This window comes from Mauremys mutica, chromosome 3, assembly GCF_020497125.1.
Source record: "Mauremys mutica isolate MM-2020 ecotype Southern chromosome 3, ASM2049712v1, whole genome shotgun sequence".
In the NCBI taxonomy this organism is placed as follows: Eukaryota; Metazoa; Chordata; order Testudines; family Geoemydidae; genus Mauremys; species Mauremys mutica.
Window position 1 is genome coordinate 52,323,431 of NC_059074.1, and position 26,022 is coordinate 52,349,452.

At 40.0% G+C, this 26,022-nt stretch overlaps 1 protein-coding gene across 2 annotated transcripts in view; it reads right to left on the reverse strand.

The window, feature by feature from the left end:
- Positions 1-26,022, reverse strand: part of LOC123366947 (protein eyes shut homolog) — a 442,182-nt gene that overhangs the window by 115,123 nt on the left and 301,037 nt on the right. For both annotated transcript variants that reach the window (XM_045010895.1, XM_045010894.1), the window contains exons 13-15: positions 23,178-23,274; positions 22,753-22,860; positions 21,063-21,208 (exon numbers count right to left, since the gene is read on the reverse strand). In XM_045010895.1, coding sequence (XP_044866830.1) covers positions 21,063-21,208; positions 22,753-22,860; positions 23,178-23,274 — 351 coding nt within the window. The remainder of the gene's footprint in view (positions 1-21,062; positions 21,209-22,752; positions 22,861-23,177; positions 23,275-26,022) is intronic.

Consider the following 26,022-nt stretch of genomic DNA (forward strand, 5'->3'; position numbering starts at 1 on the left):
CGAGCTCAGCAGCACCGGCAGCAATGCAGAGCTCTCCAGCAGAGGAGTTCATGTAATCTCTGAATAGAAAGAGGGACCCAGCATAGACTGACCGGGAAGTCTTGGATCTAATCGGTGTGTGGGGCGAGGAGTCTGTGCTTTCGGAGCTGCGCTCCAACAAACGGAATGCAAAGACCTACGGGAATGTCTCCAAAGCCAAGAGAGACAGAGGATACAGGTGGGATGCAACGCAGCGCCGCGTGAAAGTCAAGGAGCTGAGACAAAGCTACCAAAAAATCAAAGCGGCAAACGGACGCTACGGAGCCTGCCACCACTGCCCCACCAGTGACCGTGGACTCTGATGATGGGACAGTGTCGACGGCCAGTTCCTCAGCGATGTTCGCGGACGGGGAAGATGAGGAAGGGTTTGTGGAGGACGAGGCAGGCGACAGCGCTTACAACGCTGGTTTCCCCGACAGCCAGGATCTCTTCAGCACCCTCACGGAGATCCCCCACCAACCCTCCCCGGCCGTTAACCCGGACCCTGAATCAGGGGAAGGAGTAGTCGGTAAGTGCTTTAAACATGTAAACTTTTATTATTAATGGAACAGGAATCTGAACTATGTGTAAAGGAGGTCTCTCTATATATGGGGATAGAACAGAAATCCTCCTGGGAGATCTCCACGAAGCTCTCCTGGAGGTAATCGAAAAGCCTCCGCAGGAGGTTCCTGGGGAGAGCTGCCTTATTGGGTGCTCCGTGGTAGCACACCTTTCCGCGCCAGGCTTTCATGAGGTACTCAGGGAGCATTGCCTCCCCGAGCATGGCTGCATAGGCCCCTGGTTTGTGCTGGCTTTCACGCAGCATGCGCTATCTCCTTCAGTGACACTCCTCAGGGTGATCTCGCTTGGCGACTCCTGCATCTAATTAGGAAAATTACCGTAATGTTACGCCTGGTCCAAAGTATTTTTAAAAAATCTCCGGACAGACGGCGTAGCAGAGAGTCGGCACGCTGCTGCGTGACAAGCATAACGGAAAGCCAAAGAATCAAATGGATGCTCATGGAGGGAGGGAGGGGGGAGAATGAGGACACAAGCTATCCCACAGTTCCCGCTGTGTCCGAAAATCATTTGCATTCTTGGCTGAGCTCCAAATGCTTCTAGGGTCAAACACAGTGTCCGCGGTGGTTCAGGGCATAGCTCGTCAATGTACAGCCACCCCCGACCCCCAGAAGGAAAAGGGAAAGAAATCGTCTCTTGACTCTTGTAAATGTCACCCTATGTACACTGAATGCTGCTGGTAGACGCGATGCTGCGGCACGCTACGGTAGCATCCTCGCCCTCCCTCCCCCGCCTCATGGGTGACTGACGGTGCAAAATGACTGGTACCCGTCCTCATCATCAGCCTTGCGGTAGATGGTGTAGTGCAATAGGACTGCTACCTGTCCTCGTCATCAGCCCATAAGTAGACGGCCTGCTAACCGTCTTCATCATAGCAACAGGGGGCTGAGATCCATCAGCCCCCGCCCTTCATGTGTAAAGAAAAGATTCTGTACTGCCTGGACTATCATAGCAGCTGGAGGCTGCCTTACCCTCATTTCATTTCCCTAACAAGTCACTGTTTCTTATTCCTGCATTCCTTATTACTTCAGCATACAAATGGGGGGACACTACAACGGTAGCCCAGGAAGGCTGGAGGAGGAGGGAAGCAACAGGTAGGGTTGTTGCAGGGGCACCCCCTGTGAATGGCACACAGCTCGTCATTCCTGCGGGATCTGACACAGAGCGGCTGTGCTCTGTAGTTCTCTGATACACTGCAACCCTAGTACAGTTGCCCCATATTCTAGGCGGGACTGTTTCTATTTTTAGATACCATAAAGGAGGGATTGACTCGGGGAGTCATTTCCAGTTTTGTCTTTTGCGCCTCCGGCTGATCTCGGCCAGGGGCACGTATGACAGCAGCAGAAGGTGTAGTGCAATAGGACAGCTACCCGTCATCACCTTGCCAATTTACATTGGCGTGGTTGATGGTGCAATATGGCTGATAACCATCTCTGTTGTCATGCAAAAGCAAATGAATGCTGCTGTGTAGCACTGCTATGTCGCCTATGTCCGCGGCATCTAGTACACATATGGTGACAGTGACAAGAGGCAAAACAGGCTCCATGGTTGCCACGCTATGGCGTATGCCAGGGCAATCCAGGGAAAATGGGCTCGAAATGATTGTCTGGCGTTGCTTTCCCGGAGGAAGGAATGACTGACTACATTTACCCAGAACCACCCGCGACAATGAAATTTGCACCATCAGGCACTGGGATCTCAACCCAGAAGTGCAAGAGTCGGGGGACACTGCGATGGGGTGGAACAGGGGCAGAGTTTATGCTTTCAGGATTGCCTGCTGCAGGAGTGCGGACGAGATAGGTGCTGTGCATGGTGTTGTTCACAGACACAGACTAGACTGTTCATTGTTCGGAAAAATGTATCTTTGCAAGGAATTCACTACCTTTTTCCCATCACACAGCTTCGACTGTCTCCAGACCTGCCACAGCATCCCCCTCACAGAGGCTGGCAAAGATTAGGCGGCGAAAGAGAAAGACACGGGACGAGATGATCGCTGAACTTATGGGGTGCTCCCGAGCCGAGGCGGACCAGCAGAGCCAGTGGAGGGAGACCCTCTCTCTGTACCAGTGCTCACACAGCGAACGGGAGGAGAGGTGGCGTGCGGAAGACAAGCAGGCGACTCAAACGCTGCTTGGACTAATGAGGGAGCAAACGGACACGCTCCAGCGCCTTGTGGATGTTCTGCAGGACCGCAGCCAGGAGGACAGAGCCCCCCCTGCAGTGTATCTGCAACCGCCCTCCCCTGCCACAAAGTCCCATACCTCCCATCACCCAAAGTAACCAGAAGGAGTGGCGCCAGGGGCCGTGAAAACTGTCACTGCACCCCAGCAGAGTGCTCAAGTACCCAAAAGCTCTCATACCCTAATTTTTGAGAATTCCTTCCCTTCCTGACTCACCCTAGCCCCAATCCCAGTTTCATCCCCTGACTGTCTGGTTAATTATTAAAAATACTTTGCTGTTAATTACTGTTTCCGTCATGGTTTTTTACACAATGCTGCGTTTGAAGGGGTGGGTGGGTGGGGAAGGGGGTAGGGTATTGCATAGGACAGTCACCTTTAGCAGGGTACAGAGATGGGGGCAGGATCAGCAGCAGGTCACACACACAGTGCAGTCAGTAGGCACCCTGGTCGGTATGGGAGGTGGTTTGCAGGTTCTGTGTGGGTGGGGTACGTGACTTTGTAGCAGGGGAGGGTGGTTACAGATCTCATGCAATGGTCCCTGTCCTGGACCACAGAGCCACGTAGCAGAGGAATCTGTATCCGTCCTCCCCCGCCACAAGGCCACATAGCCCCCACACACAGAGTCCCAAAAAGGAGGGATGGCAGGCTCCGTTGAAACAACCAGTCCGGCACTGCAGACCGCTCTGGGAGCAGGAGCCTGTCATTCCTCGAGTTTAGAGGTGGTCTTTACATCACTGCACACCCTACCCAGCACAGTCTGCGTCCCAGTTTCAACCCTTTAATGCAAAGTCATCAATAAAGAAAGCTTTGTAAAGTTACAGTGGAACATGTATTTTATTTTTAAACATGTGTTGGAAGTGGGGGAAGCGGGGTGGACGGGGTATGTAACTGCAGATGCTAGTCAACAGTAACTTGGTAAAGAAACAGGGACAGGTTCAGCTTCTCTGTAAAGAAACTGAACAGTCACAGGTCACGCTGCTCGCTGGTACTTGAAGAGTTCCTTGTCACTGTGCAAGGCGCCTGCATAGGGCTTCACGAGCCAGGGCATTAGTGGGTATGCTGGGTCCCCGAGGATCACTATAGGCATCTGCACATCCCCAAGAGTTATTTTGTGGTCCGGGAAGAAACTACCTTCCTGCAGGCATCTAAACAGAGCAGAGTTCCTGAAAACACGCACGTCATGAACTTTGCCTGGCCACCCGACATTGATGTTGGTAAAACGTTCCCCATGGTCCACCAGTGCTCGCAGCACCATTGAAAAGTAGCCCTATTTCTCAGCAGCTGACTGTGGAAGAGGTGGACGATAAGCTGCGAGGAGTTGACAACGGCCATAATGGCAGCGGGCTCCGTGCTTGCAGTGCTGTGGCGCCCGCGCTGTCACTGAGCAGAAAAGTGCACGAACAGATTGCCAGCAGGCGCTTTCGGGGAGGGAGGGCGTGATTGACGGTTCAATGATGACAGTTACCCAAAACCACCCTCGACACATTTTTCCCCCAGCATGCATTGGGGGGCAATCCCAGAATTCCAATGGGCAGCGGGGAGTGCGGGAACTGTGGGATAGCTTCCCACAGTGCACCGCTTCCAAAGTCGACGCTGGCCCCATTACTGTGGACTCACACAGTCGAATTAGTGTATTTAGTGTGGATACACAAATTCGACTTCATAAGGTCGATTCCACAAATTCGACTTAAGTTGATTCGAAATAGTCTTGTAGTGTAGACATACCCTCAGAATCTGTATGTGGCAGGAGAGCAAAACTAGCCTCCTAGATTATTATGATCTTTATTAATTATTTGTTAGCACCTAGAAATAGCAATCAAGGATGAAGGCTCCATTTTATTAAGCACTGAACAGTCATGTAACAAAAAGACAACCCCTAAATCAATTCAGTTTTGAAGTGTAGCTCTACTTTGAAACGTGACTATGTAAGCATGGCACCTTCTGACTTAACAGATCTTATCCTTATGTGCATTCAGAGTCATATCTGTTTATTTTAGTGGACATAATAAGTTTTACTGGTTTGTTTTCTTTGGGGTTTTTTTTGTTTTTATTTTTGTTTCTGTGGTATATCAGGGACAAAACAACTAAGAGAAAATGTGCTGCATTCCATTGCTCATTGTGTTTCATCAGCAGAACTCTTTCAAAATTTCTATGTGTACCTCACATCCCAAATACATCATAATGTTTTAAAATCATAAACAGATCTAAAAACTCCCAGGGCCTTTAGGCCCCAGGATAAGCTTTTCTGAAAAGCATGATCTCCAATGCACAGGACTATTAAATAGAGTAGGATAGGCCCTGACTATCTTAACATCAGGTCCTGCATTCCTGGATGATTTAGTCCTGCTCTGAGCAGGGGGTTGGACGATGACCTCCTGAGGTGTTTTCCAACCCTAATCTTCTATGATTCCTCATACACTCCAATCTCCTATATGGTTCAAAAGGAATTTGGGGTGCATAAGCTCATATTCTTGTTAAGAATGGAATCTATAACCAAGGTGTTTTTGAACTCATAGCCAAATACTCATCTTGCTGACATCAATGGGAGTTTGGTCAGCGAGGTCAATGAGATCCATCCCTAAGTGACTACATATCTCATTTCTCTCAGGCTGATTAAACAGAAGAATAAAACTGGGGTGAGGGAGACACAATGGTAGAGTTACATACATTTGACTAAATTCCACAGTCATTATGAAACCCTGGGTTTTGTCTGACCAATGACTACATATTTTGAGTCACATAAGGCATAACAAAGGAATTAAGCAAATAAAATATTCATTTTTGTATAAATATTCCAGCTACTGCATCTTCTGTTGAGCCTTTTCAAAATCCAAAATCTTATCTATTTATCTATCTATCTATTTTCCATGTTTATGGTAAGAGAAAAGTGTTTAATAGCTCCTTGCTCAACACAAAAGATTTTCAGTGTGTATTTTTCCTTTAAAAAGTAGTTTTGCTTAAAACAAACAAACAAAAACCCCTTCCTGAGCTAAATTGTGGACTTCCTTCCATTGCTTCCACATATGCTCAAAATAATGCTGTAAAAGCAGGATTACTCTATACTCAGATTGTGATCAGCCCAGTAGTCCCTTCTTAATCATTATTGGGAAAGTTGAATACAATCAGGGCTATGTGCTAAAACACACCTGTTCCATCCCCTGGAATGTTCCTTACCAGTTCTGGTCTCACTTATACCAGTTTTACATTGGTGCAACTCCACTGGCTTCTATGGAGTTCCTTCTGATTACCAGTGTAAGGAAGATCAGAATTAGACCCCTGATGAGCCAAAAGCATGGCAGAACACTTTCATCCCATGCTTCTTCTCTTGACTATCTTTTTTATCCCATGCATGTGGATGAAGCAAAGGCAAGAATTTCTTCCCATGAAACTAGCAATGTCACAATTCTAAAAATGACAATATTTAACTGCCCCATCCCCTTTTCTAATAGTTGTGTTCCCTTCTTTCATAGATGAATTCTAAAGTTATGTGTGCGACTTTCCATTTGTGACTGAGCCAACACAGAATGACAATGCTAATTTCACTGGTATATGTTGGCCAGAAACAAAAACATAATTCCCCTCCCACTTTTCAGTATTTCTAATTTTTTAAATTCTATTTAATTTTCTATGATTTTTTCCCTCTCTGTTCACTGGCAAATTATTGCTAGTAGTCATCAAGGCTGAGATTTTCAAAGTTGCAGCATGGATCTGGATGTCCAAATCCCATAATAATTAATGGGATGTGCAGATTCCATAGAGAGCTTTGAAAATCTCAGCCTAAAAGTATACATGAATTTCCCATAGGCAGTGCACACCACTTAGCAAGTAATTCCAGTCCTTCCATTATAAAAAAATATAATGGTGCTTTACATGTATTGCTATTTTTTGTATTTCTTTTAAAAAAACCAGAATGCTTTAAACTGTGCTTGAAACCTACATTCTTTCTTTTTCTGTCTGTGTTCTCTCTCCAGTGATAGGCTGTCTTGTAACAACAACAACAAGAAAAGCCTATTTAGCCGAATTTTAAAAGCTGTTCTATTCCTAAAGTGTCAAGGCCAAATAGTGCTCTCATATCTGAAAACATAATTCCCACCATTTTCAATGAGAATTACATGCAAATATCTGAGGGCAGAATTTGACCTTGAATGTTCTTTGAGTTCGTTGCCTGGCTGTAATTAAGCTTTAGAGTATTTCTTCTGCTTCTAGATGACTTCTGGGATTATTTACAAGCAGGATTGCTATTCTATTTTTTTTAAATGGAATTATATAAAGCATAGTATTCAAGCACATACTGCTTATACTGTGGTCAGTGACACTGAGCGAAGATACAGAAACGTTAGAGAACTATGCTGCAGGAGAAAAATTTTCTTTGGCAACCTGACAGCTGGAAAAGAGTCCAGATACTGGACACATAATCCACTTTAGTGGTACATCTGTTGATAGCTCTGATATCTTAAGTGAACGGATGCTAAAATATAAATGCCAATAAAGCTTTGCAGCATTTGCAAACAGTTTTTGTCTGGGCCTTGCAGTTTCAACAACTTAAAGGCATTTGATTTCATGTCAGCCCCTAAGACAGCTTAGTCAAATGCCAAAGCAAGTGTTGAAAGTCATCTAAAATTCAGAGATCATGGAAGAATGATAAGCAAAAAGGATCACTTATGGATGCATGTAATGGGAAAATAAAGACTGCAATTTAGTCACTTGTTCAATGATAGACACAAAATGACATCAAGTGTGATCCAAGACAGGGAATAAAAATTACTGTGTTCTATGAAATGAAAAATATTACATTGCAGGGGTAATTAATAACAGAAAAGATAGCACTGTTCTTTGATATATGACACACACTGCAGAGGTGGACCTGGAGATGATGAACCTGAATAGCAGATGCATATCAAACCAATTAGCCAATGCATTAAGTGATATCTAAAAAAACAACAGTATAGCAAAGAAATGCAAGATGAAATATGTGAAGATTTCCTTTAAATTAGTTAAAGTATTCTGGATACATTAAGTAAAGATCTTGCAGAACTTCTCTCAAAAATATTCTTAAGGATTAGAATACTGAGAAAAAATATATGAACTATATGAAAAGGATGACATTTATATTTTTTCCTAGGTTGAAAAATCTTGTTAGTTTCCTGCGAAACAATAGATAAATATTACAATTCTGATGCTCACATATAAGGTTTCTTTTACATGACCATGTTAAATAATACTATGGGATTTCTTCAATTCCAGTACCCCAAGTTGGCTGTAAACTCAGGTGAAATTCAACTAACCCATTCCTGACTAGTTTTATTAACTTGACTATGAAACTAACAGCAACAATGAAATGTCCATTTTTAGTACACACATTCTTAAATTCTTATACTCCTATGTGTATTTGGTTTTGAATCTCCTGAGTCCTGCATATCTATTAACATATAGAAGACTAGAACATATTTTGAGAAAAAGTATGTCTGGAAAACCTTTACCAAACAGCACAATATTAACATATTACTCATTTATAGAGGTGAATCCTATAGCACCGAATGCATGTACTGATGACAAGCCAGAAGAAAAAAGTTTATCTGTTCCAGCTGCTGGTAACACAAGATGGATGAATCAGACAGACTCCCTTTAGAGACTAGAACAGAAGCTAATGCAGTAGTTGTCACAAAATTACTTTGACAATAATACAAAATGATTTTGCATTCAATCACACAATCACATTGTGTTGCCTGTTTAGTGAGTAAGGGGCATATTTTTTTGCTTTATTTTTTTCACCAGATCCTTTATTTATATTAATAACCTGTCAATGCTGACTTAATACAGAGAGCAGATAAGAAGCCTTGCTGTGCAAAGATTGTAAACAATAAGAAAAAAGGTTAGAGCAGTTAATTAAATGCAACTGTAGTATTCCAGCTTCACTAATTCTTATTCAAAGTGTACATTAACTTGACCGCCAACAATTTAAAATAGTATCAGCAATCAAATATAGGTATAAACAAGTGACCAACAGAAGTGCCTTTCTTGGTAATCATTTTAATGTGAGTTTATGCATGTGTATGTGTGCACATGAGAGAGAATGTGAACCCAAATGTAACTGATGCAGTGATGTATGCTTGAGTTTGCAAAAAGACTGAAACTATACCTATTAGAGATGCAAACTGCCCCAGTTCATCATAACGAAGTGTTAGCTCATACACAAAATTTTAATAATTGAGATGTCATTATTGTGAGCTATTTCATTACTGATCAAAGCATATAAGAAAGAAGAGGAAGGATCATCTTATCCTTTATACAATCTACTTAGACTGACATCTCTTTTTGACACCCTGAGTGGATGGTGCTTGGGAAAGAACTTTTTGTTTTCCCATCAATATGGACACAAGCCTAAGGAGCATAACATAGTTCAGAGGAGCATGTGAGCCGAATTAAGGTAGAGCCAAGCATGAGAAGCTCAGCAGAGTACACAATCATATTTTGATCACCCACATACTGCATGACCTTTTGGTGTCTTAGGCGGGCAGAGCTTGGTTTGTGAATGGCACTTGGAAGCGTACCTCTGGAGCTTTGTTCAATGTGATCCCTGGTGCAAAAAAGGGTAATTTCTGCTCTCTTTCTAATTGCGATGTGCAGGAGATAAAGAAATAAAATTTAAAAAACAAAGATGCAGAAGTAAAGTAAGAATTAAGTTTCCAAAAGTGTCCATTCATTTTGGGTGCCACTGATTTTAAAAGAAACTCGCTATTCAGCACCTCTGAAACTCAGACTCCTTCTGTCTCAAATTGGGCAGTCAAAACAGAAGCATCTAAAACTAAAGGACACTTTTGAACATGTTACATATATTTTAAAAAGGTTTTTATTCTATACTGAACAAACTACCATAAGGGGAAAGTGTAAATTTGATCCTGTTAATTTTACCAACATTTCAGAATCACAGAATCACCTAATTAATTTCATGCTGATAAGCTGTGAATTCTTAATATTCAAGAACCCTCAAAATGTTCTACGATGGCTACCATATTTTGAAGCTCCTGAACATAAGTTTCTCCCACTGCAGCATCAGCAAAAATTAAAAGGTTTTTATTGGATTTTTTTCAAAGTAATTTGCTTGCCTCCTAAAATTTTACCTTTTTTAACAAAGAGGATAAGTTAAAAATGTTGGAATCCTTTTAGGTGGCCCAATACTATCCCCCCCCCTCTCTCTCTGAGATCTCAGATGATTTCTTTAACAATTTAAACAAATTAGCAAAACCTGAGATTTAGGCTTCAACCCAAATATATGGATACACAGCCTTGTAATGGAGAAAACTAAAACCAAACCAAACCAAAACAAGAGATTTTGTGGCTAGTTTGAATTGTTTTGATAAGACGAGTTAGCAGAGGCCAGAACCTATCAATTAAATTACAAGCAAATCAAGCCCCGTCATATAATCTGCATTTACAAAGATCACCCAGTCTCTTAAAAAGTAATCATGATTGAAAGGGCAGTGAGTATAAAAGTTCAGGGTACAATGATTTAACAAAGGCAGGAATTGCTTTCCTTTAAGCATTTATTAAGGTGAATCTGTCAGAACTGATGTAAAATGATTAGTGAATTATTAACAAAATAATAATTCAATTGCAATGTATTTTATTCCATTTATATGATATTATGTAAGCCCTAATTTTACCTTTTATAAATAGAAGGAAGAGGCTAGAGGAATGAAAGGTCTGAAGGTCTAAAGAAAAGCTCCAGGAAAGAACAGGAGATATATCTCAAATAGTAAGAGGAGTCCTTCATGGGGAGTCCACTGCTATTAAGGTAATAATTGCCTGATCCTGATCTACCTTAGCATCTCCTAAAAGTGTGGCACCTGAAAGCAGAAAATGAACCACTCTTTTTATACAGCTACCAGTCTGAAGCCTGTACCACAGACCACAAAAGAGTGCTTGGGCTAGAAAAGGCGGGAAAGTATATACCAGGAATGAACTTCCAAAGGATAGAGGTTGCTGTCTGATGGTGTAGACCAGGGGTCGGCAACCGGTGGCTCGCGGCTCGCCAGGGTAAGCACCCTGGCGGGCCGGCCTGGTTTGTTTATCTGCCGCGTCGGCAAGTTCGGCCGATCGCGGCTCCCACTGGCCGCGGTTCGCGGTCCCAGGCCAATGCGGGAGGCAGGAAGCGGTGCGAGCTGAGGGATGTTCTGGCCGCGGCTTCCTGCCTCCCACATTGGCCTGGGACCGCGAACCGCGGCCAGTGGGAGCCGCGATCGGCCGAACTTGCCGACGCGGCAGATAAACAAACCGGGCCGGCCCGCCAGGGTGCTTACCCTGGCGAGCCGCGAGACACCGGTTGCCGGCCCCTGGTGTAGACACATATCCACATTCTTTCTGTACATTGTGACAAACAGTGAGCCACAAGCAACAAGAATACAGTCATCCCCTGGATGATCTTCCATGGCACACGCAGAGCACATTTATATACTCCTGGATAAAAAGTGCTATATAAAGGGAAATTATATTATGTGGTACATGATTGTCACTTACTATTATCAGAGGGGTAGCCGTGTTAGTCTGGATCTGTAAAAGCAGCAAAGAGTCCTATGGCACCTTATAGACTAACAGACGTATTGGAGCATGAGCTTTCGTGGGTGAATACCCACTTCGTCGGATGCATGTAGTGGAAATTTCCAGGGGCAGGTATATATGATTATCTCTAGCCTGCTTCTTGCTTGCATGTATATACCTGCCCCTGGAAATTTCCACTACATGCATCCGACGAAGTGGGTATTCACCCACGAGAGCTCATGCTCCAATACGTCGGTTAGTCTATAAGGTGCCACAGGACTCTTTGCTGCTTTCACCTACTATTGATTTCCTTAGCATCCTTGTACCTAAGATGCATCATAGATAAAATCAGCTAGCTATCCTATGCTCAGTGCCTGCTTGACTGTCAGAATCAGGCATTATTTCTGTAAACTTAGAATCTAAGAGTAGGGATTGGTCTGACTTTATAGCTCTATAATGAAAAGAGGAAGAACACAACTTCTAAGGACCATTACTGAAATCTGAAAATCCTATCTTAAGAAACATTACTTTTTTATTAATTGCATCCAAAAGGAGTAAGAAGAGAAGCAGCAGGGAGAACAGTCTGTCAGACCTCAGACTTATTAGCTATTTAGATAGAGTGGGGGTTCTCTAACTTTTCATAGTATGGTCCACTTCTTAAAAAAAAAAAAGATTATTTGTTGGAGCACCAGCCCTCACATTCATGGTCATGTGGATCAGCTCTCTTCCCATTTGTGATCACTAACATGACAAGTACAGCAGTTGCTTACATGGAAAAACTAATAGAAGGAAAGTATTTAATATTATTATTAGCTGTCTTTAATGCAGAACTGGCTGTCCTCCCTTGCAAAGCCCAAGCCATATGGCTTGCAATCAGGGTCAGCCGCTTTTGTATGCTGCCCAAAGCTGCCTCAGAAGCAGACACGGGCATGCATCACAGGCAAAGCAACAAGCTAGCATCAGCCGAATAGCATCACTGCAACAGATGTACTTTTAGTTCTTCATCTTCCCCTAGCCTTCCAATGTATACTGCTTCCCAAAAAGGAGAGTGCAAGCCAAAAATTCAGTCTGAAATAAATTTTTGTTTTAAATCAAAATTTGAATGCCCCAAAGGGCAGAAGCTGCAGAAAGCTGTCTATTGGTCGTGAGATGAGAAAAAGATGGATGAGCAGTAGAATAGGGCACAGGAAAGCTAAACGGAGTGATCCAAAATGAGAGCTCATTGGTTGCCTAATCTACAACTCCACCTAACTTACAAAAGAGGAGAAGTTACCTATTTTTTTACAGATGTCTCCTTCAGTTACCAAAATTCATAACACTTAGCAAGGTCAGTTACTATGTTAATTCACAACCAGTTTTAGTTTAGTTACAGTGAACAAAACTTTCTTGTCACTTACCTAATCATTTATCTTTAAAGAAACTTGTCTCTGACATCAATCATCTGTCTTGATTATCTGTGATAATTAGGCAGGGCCCACCGATTACTTTTGGGTTTAATTAACTTCTGTTTCAATTTGCCTACAGAAGAGTGCCTACAGGAAGAAGGGCTCACTCTTACAGAATGCATGATCTCTGTGAGACCGTCTCCACTGCAGAGATTCAACATAGACATTGTAACTGAACTAATACACATTTTGGTTACCTTCTTTTGTTTATTTTCAATGTAGAATAAATTAATTTTTAATAACTTTGAGCTTTCTTAACTATGTCCTGGTGTCCCCCAGGGCATGAAAGAGAACATTTTTGTGAAGCATGGAGTTATATCCCTGAACTTATATAACAAGAAACAGTTATGAATAATTTAGTTCTTTTGGTCTCTTTTCTCTAAACCAAAATTTTGGTGTGTTTTTTTTTAAACACCACCACCACCATCACACGACTTGATGTTTAAGATCATATATTCACCCCTTTCTCACCTATGCCTTTTTCTAATCATCCCAGGAAGATCTTCATTTTACTGAAAAGACTTGGAATTAAATTTATAAAAGCATATTGGAAATGTAGTTTGCACAGGGATGGCCAGGTTCACCAAAAGATACCCAAGATCTGGAGGTAATATAATTTATCAGTGGATTTGGTTCAGTGTTAATGTTTTATCCTGTGCAAATAACCCTTAGCTTCCAATGTTGAGCATTGCTTAGTTAATGTGAAGCATGTGCTGAAAATCAGTGTTAAAGAGCTCAGAATCATGGGTGGTACAGAAACATAGCAAAGATCAACATAAAAAGAAAATAAATCAACTCAATGTGACACTATTCCTAACACAGAAATTGCTACAGGACGAGGGCTGAAAGACTTTGATCCATGTTAGTAAAGAACTGCCATTTTGGTTTCTTCATAATCCTCTTTATCTCCTTCTATTACTTATGAAGGATATTGTCTAAACACTCATGCTTTTTCTAAAGTACATCTCATTGTTATAAAACAGTTTCTCTTCTGAAATAAAATGACTTGTAATAAACTTGAGGAAAGTGTTAACACTTAGCCACTGTGAAATCATTATGATGTGACTGATAAGAAAAACAAACTATAATTCATATTTGAAAACACGATGTGTCTGTCTTAAACTTGAAAAGTATGGAAATACACAGATAATGATTATACTTTTACTATCTAAGCACAACAGGAGGAAGTTGGTTAATAGGAAGGATGGCACCTCACTGTGACTAGATGGTGGAGGCTTAATCTTTAACTATAGATGTCGGGAATTTTTGTGTGCAGTTAAGCTAGATAATCATTTCAAAAAGTATTTTATTACTTTTCACAGGTAATCAACATCAAACTAAACAATGCTCAAACATTAATACAGGTAGCAAGGAATACGTCTATTTTTAAATAAAATATTCAGTGCACTGGTAGCTTTACCAGGCTGCTTTCTTTGTCTTTGCCTTCAGGAACAGTAGCTATATTGCTAAATGGTGTTCCACTTGTCCTTTAGAATATCTTCATGCAACATCAATGTACATTTTTTTTATTTATATAATTTAACACTGTTTCTACTTATGGCACAAACACTGATTTATATTGGATGAAGATCTTCTCCTTTGTTTTCCATTACATCCCACTTCTTGCAGTCATATAATCTGTACAAAGTGAGTGTAAGAAAGAAGTTTAATTACCTGTGCAGTAACAGATGTTCTTCAAAATGGGTAGTCCATACCCATATTCCACAGCCAGTACACATGTGCTGGGGAATTTTCTAGTTAACAGTACCTGTAGTGGTGTTGTATGACCTTTGCTCTCTCATGTGTTCTGTGAGGGTATAAAGGGTGAAGCCTCCCCACTACCTTCAGTTCCTTCACCACCTCCACATCCAGTGACTTGTATCTCTCCCACACATCTGGCTGATGTAATCACCAGGAGAATGGAAACTTTCATGAAGAAATAGGAAATGGACTTTTTGCCAGAGGATCAAATGGGGCTTCCATGAATATGGAAAGTACCACACTGAGGCCCCAAGCTGGGGCAGGATCCTTAACTAGAGGAAAGAGTCTAGAGATGCATTCAGGAACCTCTTCACCATTGGATGCAAAAAGACGGACGAGAGGTCAATCAGTGAATGGGTGGCCAATATGGCTGCTAGGTGCTTCCAGAGGAAGCTTTAGGAGAGCATGCCTGTTTTATTGGTACAGGTCCCCCAGAATATCCTGGATGCTTTCCCAACCCAGGGAAATGTGTCACCTGCTGCCCACATTGGAGAATTTCATCCACTTTGAGAGGTAAGTGGCCTTTGTCAGTTCTTTCCTGCTATTTATCAGTATCTTCTGCACCCACTTAAAGCATGATGTATTCAACTCACCAGGCACTGATGAACTACATCCTGGAATACTCAAGGAGCTGACTGAAAAGATATCTGAGCCACTAGTGATTATCGTTGAAAAGTCACTGAAGATGGGAGAGATTCCAGAGGAATGGAAAAGGGCAACTACAGTGCCAATATATAGAGAAATAAGGACAACTCGAGAAATTACAGACTACTCATCTTAACTTCAGTACCCTGAAAGAGAATGGAACAAATTATTAAGCAATCAATTTGCAAACAGCTAGAGGATAAGTTGATAAGTAACAGTCAGCATAGATTTGTCAAGAACAAATAATGTCAAACCAATCTAATATCTTTCCTTGACAGGGTAATAAGCCTTGTGGATAAGGGGGAAGTGGCAGATGTGGTATATCTTGACTTTAGTAAGGCTTTTGATACTGTTTCACATGACCCTCTTATAAATATAACCTAGATGGAGCTACCATAAGGTCGGTGCATAACTAGTTGGAAAATAATTCCCAGAGAGTAGTTATCAGTGAGTCACAGCCAAGCTGGAAGGGAATATTGAGTTGGATCCTCCAGGGGTCAGTTCACGGTCTGGTTCTGTTCAATATCTTCATCAATGATTTAGATAATGGCATGGAGAGTAGTATACTTATAAAGTTTGCAGATGATACCAAGCTGGCAGGAGTTGCAAGTGCTTTGGAGGGTAGGATTAAAATTCAAAATGATCTGGACAAACTTGAGAAATGGTCTGAACTCAATAGGATGAGATTCAATAAGGACAAATGCAAAGTACTCCAATTTGTAAGGAACAATTAGTTGGGCATATGCAAAATTGGAAATGACTGCCTAGGAAGGGATACTGCAGGTAGGGGTCTAGGGGTCACAGTGGATCACAAGCTAAATATAAGTCAACAGTGTAACACTACTGCAAATAAAGCAAACATCATTCTGAGATGTATTAGCAGGAGTGTTGTAAGCAAAATACAGGAAGTAATTCTACTCCACACTGATTAGACCTCAGCTAGAGTATTGTGTTAGGTTCTGGGCACCACATTTCAGGAAGATGTGGATAAACTGGAGAGAGTCCAAAGAAGAGCAACAAAAATGAGTAACGGTCTAGAAAACATGACCTCTGAGAGAAGATTAAAAAAAAATTGTGTTTGTTTAGTCTGTAGAAGAGAAGGAGGTGGGAGACATGATAACAGTTTTCAAGTACATAAAAGGTTGTTATAAGAAGGAGGGAGAAAAATATTCTCCTCAACCTCTGGGGATAGGATAAGAAGCAATGGACTTAAACTGCAGCAAAGGTGGTTTAGGTTGGATATTAGGAAAACTTGCTGTCAGGGTGGTTACATACTGGAATAAATTGCGTAGGGACATTGTGGAATTTTCAATATTGAAGATTTTTAAAAGCAGGTTAGACAAACAGCTGTCAGGGATGGTCTAGATCAGGGGTAGGCAACCTATGGCACGTGTGCCGAAGGCAGCACGCGAGCTGATTTTAAGCGGCACTCACACTGCCCAGGTCCTGGCCACTGGTCAGAGAGGCTCTGCATTTTAATTTAATTTTAAAAGAAGCTTCTTAAACATTTTTAAAAAACTCATTTACTTTACATACAACAATAGTTTAGTTATATATTATAGACTTAGAGGAAAAAGACCTTCTAAAAATGTTAAAATGTATTACTGGCACGCAAAACCTTAAATTAGAGTGAATAAATGAAGACTCGGCACACCACTTCTGAAAGGTTGCCTACCCCTGGTCTAGATAAATCTTAGTCCTGTCTTGAGTGCAGGGGACTGGACTAGAAGACCTCTCGAGGTCTCTTCCAGTACTGCAGTTCTCTGATTCTCGATTCCTTGAGTACACCAGGGAGGCTGAATACATGGCAAACTGAAGCATCCATGGAACCTGCATATTCCATAGGTTAAAGTCCTATGGTGCCAGAGGTCACAGGGGCTGGTACCAATAGTAACAGTACTTATATGGGTCAGCATCAGAATTATTTGAGCCTGGGTTCCCCTTCCCACCTCAGTGGTGGGTGCTTATACTGCTGAATCCTTGGATCTGGCTGCAGATATATGCAGGCTTTCCTCTGAGTCTAAGGATGTCAGGTAGCACTCCTCCATGAGTAGGGGAGCCATCCCAGGTGTTGATGGAATTGAAGGTTTCAGTCCTCGGGGTACTGAGATCTTTCTATGGGTGACACTGGAGCCAGCAGTCATGCATGATGGCATTGGAGATGGTGCTGGTATTTCCCTGGTGGCTTCCCTGGGTCTGAGAGGGGAAGACTATAACCCCCAGGCCACTGAGGCAGGCTGAGCCTGCATTCCTGTTTACTCTGTTTTCACCACTTCATGAGGTGAAGCTGGTCTTGGTACTGGTGGGAGCTTTAGCTGATTTTAATGGTTGAAATGGTGCAAGGCAAGACTTGAGGCATGTCTAGGTCATCTTAGCTAGTCATTGCCCTGGTAGCTTTTGTTCCTCTTTGAAGCACTTTTGATATTGGACAGCTTCATAGTCTTATGAAGCTTTGTGACCAAGCCTTGGAAAGGCATTCTATTCATCTTCTCTCCTAAGGACTTCCACTTGGTGCCCAACTGGCCCCAGTGTTTTCTTAGGTCTGAGGCAGACTTGGGGGGCACCTTGGATCACTTTTGAAGATATCTTTGGTGCAGACTTCAATGACCTCTGGTCTTCCAAAGACCTTGAGGACTGGATCCTGGGGTACAAGTCCAGAAACATGGACTGCTCTAAAAGGAAGGCCCTCAAGTAAGTCTTCCTTGAATGATGAGTCCCTTTTGAGACAGATCAGCAGATCTTGCACGTCAGAATGTGTCCCTCGCCAAGGCAGAATTGACACCTCATGTGGCCATTGTTGAGAGGCATAACAGACTTGCAAAATGGGCAGTGACTTGTGATCTGTCATGTAAAACCAGTCCCACTGTTGAACGGCAGTCCCAGACAGCCCCGGTGGAAGACTAAACCTACCTAACACTGCCAAATAACTAACTAGAGAGGTATGTTGCTCCAATACATGCCATGGAGGGTAGAGAGGTATCTTCTCCCAATGCATACCCACTAGATATGTGATCACTCACTGTGGAATATGGTACAGAGTATCACTCAAAGAACAATACTATCTTATTTGATAGTGTTTTACACTTACTATGTAGGCACTTTTAATATGCCCAGACCTTCCCAAAATGCATTTATATTTATAGTATCAGTCTCTGAAGAGACTAATGGAAATGTATTTGCTTTTTAATCAGCTAACTATATTTCCTATTTGTATTGTTATAGATTCAGGGCCTTTAAAATGCTGACTATTGACTTTTTAAAGTGTTTTTTTCATTATCCAAAATTGTGAAGGTTGGTGCTCTCACAAACAATATGTTTTCCTTTTTTATGAATTAGGTGATATAAAACCAATAAAAATAGTGAAAGTAGGCATGCATCATCATATTTACATCATAATTGCTAAAAGTGGAAGTTTTAAAGATCTCGAACTGTCAATAAATTGCTTCCAATTCTGAACATTAGCCTACTGCATGGTGGAAAATGTGCTTTTCCCTCTGCTCATTGCCTTATAATAAATGTCTTTCTTGCAATATCAGTTTCTTCAGACTAATGAATGGGAACATTTTGTATTCAATTGGTGAAGTGATTCCCATAAAGTGTCACAAGCAATATAAAGTAGAAGTCAGTAACATCAACTCACATTAGAAATTAAAGTTTTCACTGGGAAACAACATAAATGTATCCATTAGGAAGGACAATATGATTAACATGCTGAAATGTAAATATTACTTTCTGCATGAAATAAATGCAAGTAATATGAATACAAGTAAGTGTGTGTATGAAACTGAGAGTCTCCAGGCTTGCACTCAGCTGAAGGAAGAATGTGTGATACTATATATTTAGAAATTAGACTGCTCTATTTCCAATTTTGTCTATAGTTATTATTGACCACCATATAGTGCAGGCAATAAAGATATGTCCTTTGGTCTAGTTTTCTCCTGAGGGAAATTTCTATTCCCAGCTGAGTTTGCAGGAATAATGGAAAACAATACATTGAATGATACAGACTATGAAGCTGTGTCTCTTGGACCTGTGCCAGAGATGTTGGTTTTTAGACTTCAGTCTCCAAAGGCAATGATGTTTTTTTTAGATGCCTTCTCTTCTAAAACTATTAAAGGCAAATTGATAATATTATAGAAGACAGATTCGCTAACAGCCTGAGATAATTCTATACAGAAAGCTCATCACATTTTAGCCACTGTGAAAACTTGATTTTATATAAAGTGTAGTAATCTCTGTGAAGAACAAAAATTACTGTAATATCCCAATATTGCACTTCAACACCCAGATCATCCTCTCAGTCTTATGTATACTGGAAGCTATATAAGTCTATATCACACACAGATAATATGATATATAATTCAGTATATTAGGAAATAGTTTGCTTAATTTACTGGCCATTTTAATTACCTATATATATAGTTAATTAAGATGACCAGTATGGTACTCTAAATATCCAACGTCCAGTATTATTTTTACTCAAATGCACAAAAAACCAATGTGTTTATAATAACTGCAAACACCAGTTTTCTGAATATGCTTGTACTTTTAAACAGCTCAGTAACTCTACCATTCAGGAACTGCTCAATTACTAATTACACATACATATTAAAGATGAAAATAAAAGGCAGCATTTGTCAGGTCAAAAAGTCATTTTTATTCTCAGATCCTTTCACCCAAGTCAATATTCTATATCTTTCTGATATCTCAGGAAATGGGTTTCCATCTAGGAGAAAACTCTGATGAAAACCTTTTTTTTTAATCAAACATTTTATGTGGAAAATTTTGACAGGTGAAATATGGAAAACTGAAATATTTCTTTTTTTTTTTTTTTTTTAAATATCAAAACCAGCCCTAACACAAATTGTACCTGTACTTGGTACTGGGAACTCTCCATCAGCTCTGTTATGTGGTATCCATCTTAGCTTGGGTGGGGAAGAACCCTACCAATAATGTGAAATATATGCAAAAAATGGAGTGATTTAAAACACACAAACATACACATTTCTCCATAGAATGATAAAATATTAGGTTTGGGGGACCTCAATAAATTATCTAAGTCCAACCTGCTGCTCAAAGCAGGACCAAGCCCCAAATGGCCCCACCTCAAGGATTGAACTCACAACCCTAGGTTTAGTAAGCCAGTGCTCAAACCACTGAGCTATCCCTCTTCCCCATGTTAAATAATACCAAAATAGTAAGTGTCAATACCATTTTGGTGCTACATGTGGAACATGTGAATACCACAATGATTTTAGACATATTTCATTACAACTGTACTTGTTAAATAATTGATCATTACTTCTGTATAAATTCCAAATATCAATCCAAGATCAATAACTGAGGTAGTAATGTCAGCTATATGGGTCAGGGAAGTCAAAATCTCAATACTTTGACACTGTAGATCCAAAGGAGAAATTCACTTTGTAGCATTTGAACATAAATCTTGATAATAGAAAATAAATCAGGATTTACTACTGAAAGAAAAACAGTCAAACTCTGATAAAATTGATACTTTTTAAATAAAACAGTGTCTGAATCTACCTACAAAACTTACTCTGTATCTACGAGTGATTTCTCTTGGCTGAATTCACAAAATATTGATTTTCTTTTGCACTATATAACCTTCTTTCTAATGTGTTTCAGCTAAATATCTGGACTGTTAAAGAACCCATAAATCAAAATAATGTAAATAAAGACTTGAGGTACTTAGTAAGACTTGGATCAAAGGCCCATTTGAATTAACATTGATTTCTCCTCCAATACTCAGGTAATTTTCTGCACTCCTCTTTGACATAGTTGAGGCCATTGCTTATGCAATAATTTTAAAATGCAGAAAATGGCGGGTAACATGTTTCTATGTGGCAGCAATTGATATTCAGGGAAGGGACTATACCTGTAAATCCAGGAGGACAGACACACTGGTAGCCTCCAGGCTTGTTGGAGCAGCTGCCTCCATGCAGACAAGGCAAAGTTTCACACTCATTTACATCCAACTCACAGAGAGGCCCATAGTACCAAGGTGCACAATTACAGAGGAACCTTGGGGAAAGAGGAAAAATGAAAGATAAATCAATACAAACAAACAATATGATCTGTTAAAACATTGTGAACTTTTCCAGATGTTAGGGGTTGAGTTGTGATACCTCCTCACTGACCATGTGAAATAAATAACAGACTTCTCTCATTTCCATATCTCTGAAGTAAACAGAACAATTTACAGTTTTTAAATTAGTGGGGAAATTGTATGCAGTAAATGTAGTTGAAGCTAAGAGGAACAACATAATGGTTAGGGTTATTTTGTTGTGTGTCTTTTAATTGTGCAGTATCTTGGACCCAAACACCACATACAGAAAGTTTGTTTCTTCTTTCTCATTTAAATGTTATTTTTTATTGAAGGTTTATACCAGAAAAGTTTGTTGTGTGAAGGCAGAGAATATAGAGATATCACTGTAACTGTAGCTCAACATAAAATCATTGTAGCTGACTGACTTGTATTTGTAATTTTACTCTACACTAAATACAAATAAAGAAGAAGAAAAGGAAAAAGGAAAAAGGACAAGTTGCACCAAAGCCAATTTCTTCTTTTCCCCCATGGCCCAAAAGTTGCAAAAAAGTTGATTTAATGGGTTATACTTACATCCTCTTAACCCAGGATTCTTGTTGTATGTTCCAGGAGAAGAATAGCCACTCAAACTTTATCACCACCAGCTAAGCTCCCTGACAATATGACATACATGAAAGATTTCTTCACAAACCCAAATATAGAAATCTTCAGTCCCTATACCCATTCCCTGTAATAGGCCCTAGTGTTGCAAAAAGAGTTAAAGAGAAAGGGAAGATTCCAGACACCAATACAAGGCCAAGTAAAAGCTTGCCTAAATGTTACTAAATGAGCTAAATGTTACTAAATGTTACTAAATGAGCTAACCAAATTAATAACTATCAATAATGTATTTGATAAATACATTCATTTAGCCCATATCTGTTTGAAAATTATCTACACACAGCTTGTGATTTTTACCAAATCTGTTCCATATCCACCTTCATTCCATGAAGTAGTTTGTGTGAACAAACCTTAGGCTATTAATTTTGCGGGAATTGGCTGCTGTGAGTATTCACTGTCTGTGATTTGGTATCTGTACTGTTTGGCTGGCCAACTAAGTGCCATAGTGTTGTTTTCTGTTCCCTTATCAGATGTCATAGATTTAATTAAACTCAGAGTTTTTTCTGTGCTCAAAATTATCTATCTTTTTATGTAGATACTTATATGTCCCATATCAATGCTGTGTCTCAGCACAAACTGGTCATGATTTTTACAAGATGGCTTGTTATTTGCAACTGTACAAGAAATCTCTTGTGCAATTTATAAAGAGCTTATTGAAGTGTCTGCTAGAATCCTTCTACTGTAACTATTCTTGTGAATAGCCATGACTACTTTGATTCCTGCAAACATCCCTGTGAACAAAACTGTACTTCCCCAGATGTTTGCAAACAACATGCACCATAAATACCAGCAAAGCCAACAGATAGCGTTTACTCATAAGCAAGTTTGTGAATCTTTTCACTTAGCTCTAATTACTAACCTGTTTATAAGATCAATACAGGTTCCATTGTTTTTGCAGGGTCTCGATAAACATTCATTAATGTCCACTTCACATTGTGTCCCAGAAAATCCAGGTCTGCAGGAGCACCTAGCAAATAAGATGTCCACTGAATGCACAGAAAGTTTCACTTTAATGTAAATATAAAATAAACAATGATGAAAAATATGATTTTTTCAATATGATGTTTGGATCACTATGATCTTCAGAAAAATAACTTAGTTATAATTTGGAGACAGTATAATGTTTATACAAACTGTTTATGCAAACTGATTATAAAATGACAAACCAGATAATTAAAATATTAGAACAATACACATACAAAATACCAAAAGAATGGCAAATTGAATGATAACTTGGCCCTGTATTATAACTGATGGCTTTGTAGTGTGAACAGTTATCCTCACCTGTAACTGTTAACCTCATCTACACAATGACCCTGGTTCTGGCATGGATGGGAGATACACTCATTGCTGTCAATTTCACAGTAAGCACCTTCAAATCCTGAAATATAAATATATGGGTATGGATCAGCAATCTCCACTATACAGTGTGAACGTCAGGATCAGTGATAACAAAGACCCAGGTGAACGTCATCTTAATGGAACTTGTAACCCCGCCAGCATTTCTTATCCCTCAGCCTTAACAGGTAGTGTTTCCCACAGAGAATACAACAAGTCTAATCATACTTTAATGCACAAGATAGACAGATTTAGATGCAAGAAATGAGTACCTTGCTAAATCTTTTGGGGACATTAAGCCTGTTTTAAGGTTTTGAGAATGCTTTATCAGGAAGTGTGGGAATATCTCAAAAAGAAAAAAAAACAGTTCTGTGATGAATACATTCTAATGTGTAAGTGAATTTGCAGAGATCACATTTATTCAAAGCAGTCAACAGATGAGAAAAATGTTTAATTGGTTTCAACATTCAAATGCATCAAAGAAAGCAGTTCATTGTGATTCTTATCTGCATAAGTCACCCATGTAAACACATCATAATACATGACAATTCTTTTTCAAACTAATGAAAGGGAGAAAGAGAATATATACAGAATGATTCACCAGAAAGTTTAATTTACTGTAACATATTCTACATCTTAAATTGTGGCATTAAATAATATTTTTTTTAAACACAAAACTGTGTTAAAATGATACAGATGGAGATATAAACTCACAAAGGCATAATAATGACTAATGCTGAAGTGTTGCATCTAGTAGCCGTAATAGAATTTTTTGCAATTAAGGCCTGATCCAGAGCCCAAAGAAGCCAATGATAATCTTTCCATAGTTAGTGGGGTTTTGGATTGGATTATTATGTAGCATCTCTCACACAAACAGCTCAACACACTTTATAAATATTAACATTTTGCCCCTCTGAGGAAGGTATAGTAAGTTACAGATTGTTAACCTGAGGCATATGGGTTAATTGACTTGTCCAAGGACACAGATTGAGTCAGTGGTGAAAGTATGAACCAAACTCAGTAGTCCTGACTAAAAGTTATCTGCTTTCACTTCTAGACAACAATTCAACTCTCAGGAGGTGTCATAATATCTACACTGCTGGACATTTTGCCTATCTTTAAACAGCAGGCACTCCATGGTTCAGGGTGTGTCTGGGCATAGGTTGGTCCCAGCTGGGCCCCATTTTACACACATCCCTCAGTACAGGAGTCCTTGCTTTGGCTGCTTCTGCAGCTGCTACCCACCAGCTGGAGTTTATGATAGAGATTCATATTCTGTATGTTACAAAACCTAGGCACAATGGATCTTTGTAATTCTCACTACAACTAAGACCCTGATAAAGCCTGCAGTCTGCCAACAGATACAAAGAAATCCTGTTTATAATACTGAATGGTTTTCTACAGGTTATCATGGCGCACAGAAATGACAAGTGGAAGTTAAGGATAGGCAACAGATGAAATAAAGTAAAGTAAAGTTATGTGTATGCTGATATATTCCTTTCATTTTGTATTTGGCATGCCCATCATCTACCACAAACTGACAACATTTAAACAAATATTTAGCATACTAACTTTAATTTAGAATCATCTTGTCTGTGAGATTTCATATCATAACCCTAAATTAGTGCAGTAGTTTGTGTTTAATTTGCTTTAAATTTATTTTAGCATAATACAGGTTTCAAGCAACAGGAACCAACATACAAACAAACAACAGAGTGAGTTGCTGACCAGAAGTGGCCTTGTAATAAGATGGAGCAGAACTGTATTGAACAGATTTAGAAATAATTTGGGCCAATCAAGACAAGAGTGTGCCTGATAAAGATTGTCCTTTTGGCAATCCTTATTTGCCTTAAATGTATAACAACATATTTAATATTTGCTTTCTCCCCACATCCTCATGCTGTCATGATTATAAGTCTTTTATTAACATGTTGCTCCCATACTAACATCATTGACATTTCACTATGATATGAGATTCCCATAACAATGGTGCTCCCATTTAATTAAATTTGTAATAGCTGCATCATTATACTGTTAATGTAGCTACATGGTGTGTGACTTGCACATATGGAACTTGTACACTTCAGTTGATATTGTAATGACTCCATTACGATGCTCAAACTATGCCATTGTACCAAAAGATTCACATCGTAACACTACATACACACACATGACCATTGGCATCAGAATGACTCCAGAGCTGTTATGGTGTCTACCAAAATGCATTAGAGCACCATTATAATATCAGAAATGGAATTATAATAACTAAGAAAATAACCACTGACAACTCAGAGGTCTGTTGTTTTCAGAAATGTGCTGAAAGCATTGCTTGAGACTATATTATATTTCAATATCAGTCTAAAAGTGAATATCTGTGATTTAAAAAAAAATGTAATGATAGAGGATTTCAAAGTACCTCATAAAGATGGGTAGGCCGTATAATCTGCCTTTTATAGCTGGAGAAACTCACTGAAAAGATAAAGCCCTTGACCAAGGTCACATAAGTGAGCTAGTGACAGAATCTGAATGGACTCCAGGTCAGCTGACTATAGTTCCATGATCTAACCACTAGCTCACACTGCAGCCATTGTGGATTTCCTATTTGGTACAACATAACCTAGTCATTACTTTCCTCATCACAATTGTGTGCCGTGCTACTTCTTGCAGCAGAAGACTGGTGTTTCTCTTTGTTTGTAAGTGCTTTTTTGTTAATTCAACCTCTTGGCAGGTCTTAGAACCCTTCATAAAGCTGCTAATATCCTGTTGACTCCTTGTGGCAAAAGCAGTTCTG